The sequence below is a fragment of the Amblyraja radiata genome, chromosome 11, assembly GCF_010909765.2.
Source record: "Amblyraja radiata isolate CabotCenter1 chromosome 11, sAmbRad1.1.pri, whole genome shotgun sequence".
Lineage (NCBI taxonomy): Eukaryota > Metazoa > Chordata > Chondrichthyes > Rajiformes > Rajidae > Amblyraja > Amblyraja radiata.
In genome coordinates this window covers 17,336,789-17,348,981 of record NC_045966.1, presented here as the reverse complement: position 1 = coordinate 17,348,981, position 12,193 = coordinate 17,336,789, and the positions used below count along the sequence as shown (strand labels likewise).

Below are 12,193 nucleotides of genomic sequence, written 5' to 3'. Positions count from 1 at the left end.
TGGAAGGGGCGAAAGCCAGATTGGAGGGGTTCAAGTAGGTTATACGCAAGGAGGTGGGAATGAAGTTGCGACGCAACGATACGCTCCAGGGTTTTTGAAAGAAAGGGGAGGTTTGAGATTGGGCGGTAGTTAATGAGAGAGGAGGGATCAAGACCAGGTTTCTTTAAGATTGGTGTAACGGCAGCAGTTTTGAAAGCGGAGGGGACAATTCCTTGGGACAATGAGGAGTTGAAGAGATTAGTGAGGTAGGGGCAGAGAACGGGGAGGCAGGACTTCAACAGGGGAGTGGGGAGAGGGTCGAGGGAGCAGGTAGTGGGTTTGGAAGAGCTGATGAGTTTGGAGATTTCAATAGGGGTGACCAGGTCAAACTGGGAGAGGAAGCAGTGTGGAGGAGGGGTAAGGAGGTCAGTGGAGATGTTGAAAGGAGGGGCCTTGGTAGGTGGTGGAGTAGATGCTAGGGAGTCGGGTACAGGGGATAAAGATTGATAGATGGTGCTGATTTTATCAGCGAAAAAGTGGAGGAATGAGTTGCAGAGATCCGGAGTAGAGGTAGGGAGAGTGTTGGCTCGAGGCTTGAGGAGGTTGCCCACTGTGGAGAAGAGGGTTCTGTGGTTTAGGCAGGGATCGGTGAATATGGAGGAGAGGTAGGCAGATTTTGCAGCAATGAGAGCATCTTTGTAGTCAATGAGGTGGAGTTTGTAAGCTTCAAGGTGGACTGTGAGAGATGATTTCTTTATGTCGTTCGAGTTGGCGACCAGTCTGTTTCAGTTTACGAAGTGCAGGTGTGTACCAGGGTGAAGATGTGTTGAAAGTTACGGTTCTTGTTTTGAGGGGGGCCAGAGTGTTGAGGGAGGTAGACAAGGTGGAGTTGAGATGGTTTGTGAGATCATCAGGTGAGATGGGGGTTGAGTCCAGGGGGAGAGTGGTGGAGAGCAGGTCAGAGAGATGGTGGGAATCAATGGATTTTAGATTACGGAAGGTGATTTCTCGGAGGAAGCGGGGGCGAGGTGTCGGAGAAGGGATGGTGAACCGTATAAGCTTATGATCAGAGAGGGGGAAGAGGCAAGGATGGAGGTCGAGTACCGGTTGATTTGTGGAGCAGACCAGGTCAAGGATGTGACCTTTGTCATGGGTGGGAAAGGTGACATGCTGAGTGAGAGAGAGTAAGGGTGTCAACGGTTACGAAGAGAATTCAGGAGAAGGAGAGGAAAAAATAGATCAGCCATGATTGAATGACTAAGTGGACTCAATGCGCTGAATGGCCCAATTCAGCTCCTATGACTTATGAACTTATGAAATGTTGTAAATAGAGATTGTTTGTACCTTACAAGTATCAGTAAATTATTCAGTAACCAAAACATTGTTCATGTTGATGTAATGTTGGATTATTTACACGCTACAATGGTGAGCTTAGTGTTCATTAATCCACCACTACTCATGTATCAAATCTTGTATAGAGCTCCTTTATGAGGGAATTTCCAGTTTCCGGTTGTTAGCATGAAAAGGGAATTTAAATGTCACAATTTGCAACCACTTTAAATCAGTTTCTAATACATCAAAGTCCCATTTAATGTTTAAACACACTACAATGCTTTCCTAATTTTGCTAATTAATTGACCCAGTAGCTCTGTGGGATGCTGCCACACAAAGCAAAAGTTCAAAGCTTAGCCTATTCACATACTTGTTAGCAAGATGAATCCTATTTCCTAAAATAATGGCATGACCAAGGCCATATTACTGACTTCAAGAGAACATTGTCACAACATTACAAAAGGAAGTGTGCAATTGAAGATTTTATTATTGCTTTGCCAGATTATTCCCATCATGTGGAACAAATAATGAGACAATTTCAAAACAAAACATCTGACATTCACAAACACTTATTTATATTCCTTTTATATTCCATTTACATTACATAACAGATGCCAGATTAAGGGACAATGGTGTTAATAAACCTCTCAAGATCAGTTCACCTCTCAAGATAAATTCACCTCTCAGAATACACAGAAAACACAAAAATGCCTTCTAAGCAATGCAGCTACTTTAGGTTCAGTGTTAAAATGACTGTGATATAGCAAAATGGGGCTACTTACATTTACCATATAAACAGAAGTAAGGATTTGCTGTTTTGACAAGGACATTGAGGAAATATTAATAATTAGCAATAAACATATTGCTGGATCGCACTATATTGACTGGACCAAAATGTTCCCACAAGCAAATAATCATTTGTACAGATAAGATGTAACATTTCAACTGCTCTTATATTAATGTTTATTTCAGTTGGATTCCAGGTTATTGGTCATGAGACAGCTCCTGTCATTTACACTACTTGATCCTTATAGAAGGATTACAGGACGTAATGATAAATGGGCCTACAATTATGCCACTGGAGAAGGGACATTGACCTACAGGTAAAGCTATGATCTAGGTTATGTGCACCAGCCTCCTCAAACCCAACTAAAATGAACACTGATATAAAAGTGGTTAAAAACCGGTTCCTAGTTACTAAAACCGTTATTGTCCTCTTCGTGCCATTAACATTTCTCTAATGTTGTCTTCTGCATCTTTCACACTACGTTCCAAATAGGACTTCCGTTGCTGTCAAAAGAAAAAAAAAACACATGTAATTAATCTGTTACCAAATTGTTCACCTTTAGCTTTTCTATTAATGACTCCAAGGAGACCAAATTAATTGCTGAATCTATCTTTGTAGCCATACAATAATCATTGAATTAAATCATGCAAAAATATCTCTAACGGCTCTCTTGTGCGTACTGAGCGGAGAAAAAAAACTAGCCACTTAGTACATCATGGTGCTTCCAGGTGTTTCTCAGACAGCTGAAGTACTTGTGCAACCACTGGATAGAAGCATTTATTTTATCATTCGGGTTTTCTGAAAAAATGTGCCAATAAGTGAGCATGAAGTCTGTTCATGAAAATAAACTGAGGATGAGTAAATGGACATTCTATTTGAGTAATAGACACAAAATGCTGGAGTAATTCAGCGGGTCAGGCAGCATCTCTGGAGAAAAGGAATACATGTCATTTTGGGTTGAAACACCTCTTTAGACATTTTTGACCCAAAACGTCATCTATTCCTTTTCTCCAGAGATGCTGCCTGCCCTGCTGAATTACTCTTGAATTTTGTGTTTATCTACTAACTGAATAACTTACCCTGCAATGTACCTTTCTGAATATGGTTTATATTCAAGTTCCATGACAGAAAAAACACAAAACATGTTTTCAGTTTTCTTCTAATTTTCCAGAAATGATGGCCAGAATTTATATTATCAATATTCTTGTACAAGGTTATATTTTTCTACTTGAATGTATACCTACTGTTTTATCTTGTTCATTCATGTAATATTTCCCATGCTATCTAAACACCTAATTTTTTTAATCAATTGGTGTTATGCTGTACACCCAAATCCTGTTTTGTTCACTTAATTCCCAGTGCTGGAAAGTTTCTCATACACAATTCCACAAATAGATTTATTTTTACAACCAACCTAAATTTAAGGGCGTATTTCAAAATATTGCAGCTGAGTCAGTCGGTGTGTTCATTTCTTGGGAGTAAATAGCAGCTTTTAGAGTACATAACTTCTGATATTTTACCTGCTAACAAACGTGTTGGCTTCAGACATCGGTAATTGGCCTTCCTTAGCCATTATTATTCAAGGTGGATCAGGGAGTGAGTGGGTCACGGTGTTGACAGCACTGAGAGATGGGCTGCTTTGCTCCCTTGCCCCTTAGCCGAGACATCCTGGATCCAATACAGATTTCCCCCAATTTCTGATCAGAATCTACATGGGTCAATCCCTCCACAAACTCCCCAATAGCTCTGCTGTAGTACTCTCTCCAAGATCTCTTTTGCTCTCTCTCCTTTCTGGAACAGGCAGGGGCAATGGAGTGGTGTTGAGAGCAGTCTACCACAACTTTGTGATAGGGACTTCTACCACAATTTCATCAAACTATCAATGTAGATACGATATTTTATTATTAATCAGAATGTAAACCTATCTGTACATTGATTAGAATCATTGCAACCTTCCAGAGATCTGAAAATCACCTGTCACTGGAGAAGTAGTGTATTGGCTCCACAAGCCCAAATAAGATAGAGTTAATAAAGCATAACCTTGCAACTTTTTGTTTTAGAAAGCTATAAATACCATCTGGTTCCCCATCTATTTTCAGAAGGTTTGCCAAAACAAGGCAAATTACATATGACCTTCTTTCAAGCTTTTAGTTAAGAATTCTGGGTCAACTACTACAAGAAATTTCTCAGCTTCATCGACAACTGAGACCATAAAGGCAGTGGAGTAAATGAACTTTGTGCTATCTGTCATCTCATTCTCTAACAAAATCACCATCACTAAAGTGTATTGTGTACAATATAAGGTTATATTGCAGACAGTACTAGCAGCACTATGTAAAATAGCCATCATTATGGCAGATATAATCTAGAACATTTAATCCTGATTCAATTATACACAATCATAATTGAGCTAATTAAATTAGTTTATTATCATGTAAATCTTGCTTGCCGCAACATCAAAAGGTGCATAGACTCAGACAGCACACAAAAATAAATTATACTTAAATTATACATGAGATTTAAAAAGAAAAGACTGTGCAAGACCTTAATGCAGTTATAAAATAAGTCCATGGTAGTGTAAGAGGTGGTCCGTGGTGTTCCGTTGCAACGGTAGGATTACAGTTGTGCAGGTCGGTTCAATAACCTGATGTAGGAAAGTAACTGCTCCTGAACCCGGTAGTGTGAGAATTCAGGCTTCTGTACCTCCTGCCCGATGGCAGCGGCAAGACATAGGGCATGACCGGGTTTGATGATAGATGCCACCTTCTTGAGGCAGTGCCTTATGTAGATGCTTTCAATGGTGGGGAGAATAGTACCCATGATGGACAAGGCAGATGGACAAGGCAGAGTCCATCACTCACTGCTGCCCCTTCTATTCCTCTGCATTGGAATTGCCATAGCAGGCCATGCAACCAGTCAAGATATTTGAACAGTAAATCTGCTCAGTGTCTAGTTTGGTTTAGTTTAGAGATAGAGCATGAAAACAGGCCCTTCAGCCCACCAAATCGACACCGACCATTGATCACCCATTCACACTAGTTCTATGTTATCCCACTTTCTCATCTGCTCCCAACACACCATGGGTAATTGTTACACAGGCCACTGAACCTACAGATCCACACGTCTTTTCAATGTGAGAGGAAAGGGAGCACCTGGAGAAAACCCACACGGTCACAGGAAGAACATGCAAACTCCCCACAGACAGCACCCAAGGTCAGAATCGAACCTAGATCTTTGGCGCTATGAAACAGCAGCTGTATCAGCTGCGCCACTGCGTTGATTAATTTCCCCAACTCCGATGAACGCTATTTCTTCCGAAGAGCTGTCTGGGTTTCTCACTCCCCAGATGTTGTCCGACCTGCTGAGTATCCCATGTATTTGTTTCATATCTCCCAGCCTCTATGGTTTTACTTACAAAATTCTTAAGGGGTTGGATAGGTTAGATGCAGGAAGATTGTTCCCGATGTTGGGGAAGTCCAGGACAAGGGGTCACAGTTTAAGGATAAAGGGGAAATCCTTTAGGGCCGAGATGAGAAAACATTTTTCACACAGAGAGTGGTGAATCTCTGGAACTCTCTGCCACAGAAGGTAGTTGAGGCCAGTTCATTGGCTATATTTAAGAGGGAGTTAGATGTGGCCCTTGTGGCTAAAGGGATCAGAGGGTATGGAGAGAAGGCAGGTACGGGATACTGAGTTGGATGATCAGCCATGATCATATTGAAGGGCCGAATGGCCTACTCCTGCACCTATTTTCTATGTTTCTATGTTTATGTTTCAATTATCAGCCTTGATGCCCATTATTAATTTCAGCTATTTTCATCTTCCAATGCGCCTTCCAGACCTCCCGCCAGACACAGGGACAGCTTTTTCCCCTCTATTATTTGGCTTCTGAATGGTCCTTTCATAAGTTATGGTACTGTTCAATTCACCTCTACCCCAGACATTGGACTTTGTCTATGGAACTGGTGAGTTACGATGCTGAGAACAATATTCTGCAAGGCATTTAACTTCTTTTTGATCTTTGTATAAATATTGTTTTCTGTTTTTTAAAAGATCAATCAATCAGTACTAATGCACTGATAATCGAGTCACTAAATGCTACTTTACTCTGCATTTGGACAACATGGCTCCAAACCACATCACAGGCTTGGTTCACGAACTTAACCAATGAGCTGAGTTCCAGAGGTGAAGTGAATGGCTGTCTTTGATATCAAGCCAATATTTGATCAACTATGGCATCAAAGAGTTTCAGTTAAACTGAAGTTAGTAGGCTTGAAGAGGACCAGATTCCAATGGTTGGGAGTCATACCTCACACAGTTGTGGTTAATGGATGTTACTCAACATAGCTATGCAACATCACTGCCAAAATGTATCTGAGCCCAACCATCTTCCGTTGCTTCATCAACGATTCTCCTTCCATCATAAGGTCAGAAGGAGGGATGATCACTGATGATCAAGAAGGTGAAAAGCAGATTTACCAAAATGATACTGGATAAGGAATTTTAGCAATCAGGTTAGATTGGAAAAGCTGTAGTTGTTTTCTTTGGAGCAAAGGAAGTTGACATAAGATTTGACAGAAGAGTACAGGATTATGATAGATTTGGACAAAGGAAACAAAGAGAAGCTGTTCCCATTTGTTGCTGATGGGTCAGAGGCTCAGCTTTAAAGTTTTAGACAGGAAACATGGGGGCTATACGAGGAAGATAAAAAAAACATACCAAGTAGTAATGAACTGGAACTTATTGCTTATATGGGCAACGGAAGTAGAGAATATAAATGATCTCAACAGGGTTGGGGAGGCATTTAGAGGGAAATAAACTTACATCATTAAGAGGATATGGAGGGTATATTGGGAATGCCAGGAATGAGTAATGGAGAACTGACATGGAGAATAATTGCCCCTGCATCTGAAGGCAGAGAGCCAGTGGTAGGGTCCCTTGGTATTACTTGCTCCAGCCCATTCATTCACAAGAAGGATCTTTCAGCAAAGGGACATTGGGAGAGATATGCATAAGGTAAGCAGATTCTGGAACAGTAACAAGGAAGAGCATGAAATACGTAAATAGGAAAATAAAATTTTAATACCAAAAGAATACATAACAGATTCAAATTCTAAAATAAAGTAGGAAAAATGCAAAATAATAAAATATTTTAAAAAGCAACAAGTTGGTGCATGAGAAACAAAAATGTTGGATATGCACTAGAAAAGTGTCTAGGAGTATTCGGCCATCTACCAGCACACAGAACTTTAAAATACAATTTCAAAGCTAAATGAAAAAGTACGCCCAGCACTCTTTTATTTAAAAATGTGTCCAATAATCTTAGGAAATATTTCATTTTTTGTTTCCAATCAAAGCATATATGGTGCTCTGCTAAAGGAAATTTTATAAGGACTGAACTACTATTAATGAAATCATCTAATTTTATAACAATCCAGATTAATAGTGATAAGTGCCTGATTTATTCAGGTTTGTCAAGTATCATTGTCACACGGCCAGGATTCAACTTAAGATTCTAACTACATATAAGAAATGCCCTCAATGCACGGATGTGTGTTATAGAGTAAATACGTAAAGGACAAAAACCATCTACAGAAAATAAAATGGATGCAAATTATACCAAATTGATGAATTATCTTCTAGTGTGTGAGTACAAATCTATGCATAAACTCTGAAGTCTCAACAGATCAAAACTGATTTCAATTAGATTTTTGGGAACTGGGGTACAATGCCAAAACTCAATGCACTCTGAATGTTTAACATTGTCAGATTTCAGAAATACATTTTTTTTAAATTATGTGACAGTCAATTTTAAATTTCTAGACAAAGCTACATATGCAAATACGCAATATACAACACATGTATTCTTCAATTTACCATGGTTTGATTTGGACATTTTCCCAACAAGGCAGAGACTCTAATGGGTATGCGTCTTTGATTTAGTTTAATTTTATCAATGTATCTAAAATTATACCAATCTCCATGCATAATGCATTTTATATATCCTCCCACGTCAATTTGTCTTTCATGGGGTCGCAGTGCTCCACACGTTATGATGGTTCACTACAATTATTGTGGACTTTCTTCAAGACAAGTAGTTCTGGGGATTGCTCCTTCCGAGCAGTCAAGACTAGCTATAAATATTAATGTTAAGCAAGAAGTACTTAATAGGTAAAAAGTTGAGCGTTTGATAGACATCTAGAGTTTGTTAAATTATGCAGAGCCAATAATGTGAGCAAACTGTAACAACATGAACAAAATTAAAAAAGGCAGGCACCCATTTACCCCTGAAAGTACTTTAAGTGTTACAAAGGACAGTAATATTATAACGATTAGAATGTAAAAAGGGTTAAACATGTAGTCACATTGGAATCACATGATGGGTCTTAAGGTCTGAAGAAGGGACTCCACCCGAAACGTCACTCAATCCTTCTCTCCAGAGATGCTGCCTGTCCTGCTGAGTTACTCTAGCTTTTTGTATCTATCTTTTAAGATCTTTTTTGATATCTTCAAGGCCAGTCTTGGCTGTTTGAATCTTTCAAGACATGTGCAAACCGGCATAACATTTGTCTTGAACAGGAAGCAGCCAGCGCAGGTACCATGGTGGTGAAATATTTTCCAGAGTATTCTCCTGAACAAATGTCGTGTGGGAATAAGATGAGCTTTTTTGGAAGACTTCGGATCTACCACACACAGTGCCTCAGGAAGGCCGTCAGCATCCATAAAGACTCCTCACACCCTTGTAATGGTCTGTTCGAACTACTTCCCTCCAGCAGACGTTACAAGGCCTTCTACGCCCGAACCTCCAGACTCAGGAACAGCTTCATTCCCAGAGCTATAGCGGCTCTGAACCGGCCCTGCTGAGTGCCCCCCATCCCCCCTGGACTGTCTCCCTCGGATGGTCACGTCGCACAGACACATATGCACTTTAGTCTGTTGAACAGTTTTGACTGTTTTACTGTTCTTTTTACAATCCATGTTCTCGGGATATCAATACCTAAATCCAAATTTTATTAGTTATTTATGTTATGACATCGGTTGGAAGCTGCATACCAAATCTCGTTGCGCTTATGTGCAATGACAATATAATATATTATTATTATTATTATTATTATTATAGATTTGAGGGATGAGAAAACTACTGCAGACTTCAACACAACCAAAGACTACCTTTCTCTTATCCTTGAAGACAACGTTGATAGACCCTATTTGTCAATCACTCAGGAAATTGTTTAGGTTTTTCTGACTGTAATTTGCTGAGTTCTGGAATGTAACTAAGCTTTTCACATTTAATAAATGGGACCCTTTTGATTCAAGATATGCAACACTTATCAAGGAATATCTTTACATAATTCTCTGACACATCCAAGAGATTGTGTCCATAAACTGTTCAAGTTGATATAGATGCCTCTCAAGCAGAAGCAGAAAATCAAAATTCTACTTGGTTTAAATGAAATACATTTTATTTTACGCTGATGAAATTTAAGTCAGTCACAAAAGAAAAACTTTTAAATTAAAAATTGTGTTCTTATGGCTTTTAACATTGTCATGCGGTAGGATAACTTGCTTGGCAGATGAAATCTCTAGAATTGCACATAACTTAGTAGTTTGATCCTCTTTAGAACTATGTAGTTGTCCTTTGTCCAAGGGTAACTACCACAGTCAGTAGTAGCCAACCTAATAAAAATCAATATAATGTATAGATCCACACTCCCCTACCCACTACCCCCCCCCCCCCCCCCCCACCCCCCCCCCCCCCCCCCCCCCCCCCCCACCCCATGCATACTGGCTTCTAATTCCCATTTAATATTCCCACCCAATTTTTCAGTGTTGCAATCTTAGTGACTAGTGATAAAGTCAGGCACTATGGCTCAATCTACAATCTTTGGAATTTATTTTCCACAGGTCTCTGAACATCCAGTTCTCATGCAGTTACATCATGATAAGTCACTGGACTGACAAATTAAAAGCAAGTACCTGTGGTTAAGTTTTAAAAAAGTGGCTTCCGTTTTAGCAAACTAATGGTTTATCAAAGTAGATGACAAGGCTGTTCAATCTTTGCTCACCTGGTAACATTTCTCTGTAGTTGTGACAACTACCTTTTATTTACCAGCTGCTTATGTGATTACAGGAGAGATAAGCATACAGTCATCCAGCATACCCAGCAGGCATTTACCAACATGCATTTAACTATTTTAATAAAAGTAACTTACATTTGAACAAGTACATTCTGCCAGCAATCTAGTACTTCATGAATTGCATGTATGTTAAGTGCATCCAATGCATATATTCATACATTTGGGGACATTAAATAATCAATTTTAAGTAATGTAGACCAACCCACATTTTAATCTAACATGTGAAGCACAACAACTCGAAGATGAAAAAGCCACTAAACCACATCATCCTTAAATTCGCATTTTTAATTCCTTCCTTTCCACAACCGACTCACAACTCGGACCAACAAAATCATCCACAAAGATCCAGTAAAATCAATAATGCTTACTCACATTGAAGACATAGAAATAAGAATTATGAAAAACGAAAACATTTTAACCATAATCAAGGTTACCAGACAACTGGGATGACTAGAACAGTCCTCTCTGGGAGGGGGAAGTGCTGCGGCCATTTTGCTACGTCCTAAATAGGTGGTTTCAAGACAAAGGCCAACATGGACGATGCTTTCTGCATTTCAGAGCTCAAACGCAAAAGCTGCATCCATGTATCTGTTGATTACGGTCACTTTTGAAATGAAGTGAAGCCAATTTTAAAATAAAAGGCATAATTTATTTTAAAAAGTTGATTATTAAAAAGTTATTTTTATGCTATCGTTCCCATTTTATTAATTAACAAGATTCTATTCTATGGTTAGTCTAGCATTCATCTCCTCCAAAATTGCTGAGGATATCCAGCAGTTTTGCAAGGAACTATTGCAAACACCAGTTTGGAATTCTTGCACAAATATGCAAGTCCTGAAATTACTGGTTAATACTGGGCAATGTTATGGCAAATGGATAGGGATTCTGTTATTGGCATATGTGGAATCACGAGAATCCGTATCTGTAGGACCCATAACCTGTCATCAAGTGAGTCAATGTCTGTAGACTTACACCCAGTTAAAGTCAGTGTGTGGAACTAGCCTGAGACTCAGTGTGCACGGCTCCCATTTCCAGGGAGAGTTTATGTGTGTTTTTACTCCAAGGTCACATGGAGGCAGTAATGATCCCAGCAAATAATAAATATTTGTTTGTCTAAGTCCCCCTGACTTCAGCAGGTCTGAGGCGGGGGTAATAGATCCGGTGTTGGAGATCTGTTCTACAAACTATAGTGGAAAGAAGGAACTGCAGGAGCTGGTTTACAAATTAAAGACATAAAATGCTGAAGTAACTCAGCGGGCCAGGCAGTATCTCTGGAGAACATGGACAAGCGATGTTTCGGGTATTACAGCATATATTATACATTAATAAATGAAGGAATTTGGAAATTTGGTAATTGTTAGTTTCCTGTATAATGCAGATAGATATTTACATTTGTTAAAGTTTCTCCAATATCCGTGTTATATAGAGGTTATGCTATAGTGTCTGCAATCTCTGACGGTCAGAGGTTATCATTTAAGATAAGTAACAGTTAGTAATAATTAAAACAAACTATCTTAATTAAAAATGTAATATACTTTTTATACATTTCTTTCTTGAAGTAGTCTCTCTGGTCATATGGGCTTATGGGATCCTGTCCGAGGTTTAACCTGACAGTGGTTTATCAAACAGACTCCTCATGGAAGTGTCGGGAATGTTAGCAAATTTGTGCTCCAAATTTGTGCGGAAAAATGACCGTCACAGCTATTTGGAAAAACTTGACACCGTTGACAGAAGGCAAAGCCTAGGAAGTAGCCCCTGCCTTTGTCAGAAGTATTGTAGGCATTGCATGGGTGAGCCTGGTTACACACTCAGTGACCTGCGATCACATAGTCCTCACCATTTTAAATCCAGAGTTGAACTTCTGCAAATTCAGCTTTCCAGATGCGATTCGGTGATGTCTGCCACTCACACGCAGACTTGGCAAACATGAACAGCGATCTGAACTTGGCAAATATCA

General features: G+C 39.5%; 1 protein-coding gene across 1 annotated transcript in view; it reads right to left on the bottom strand.

Annotated features, from left to right (window-relative positions):
- Positions 1-1,775: 1,775 nt before the first annotated feature.
- Positions 1,776-12,193, bottom strand: part of pfdn1 (prefoldin subunit 1) — a 65,071-nt gene continuing 54,653 nt past the window's right edge. Inside the window, exon 4 of the mRNA XM_033029439.1 lies at positions 1,776-2,601. Within this exon, the coding sequence (XP_032885330.1) occupies positions 2,518-2,601 (84 nt within the window). The 3' untranslated portion in view covers positions 1,776-2,517. The remainder of the gene's footprint in view (positions 2,602-12,193) is intronic.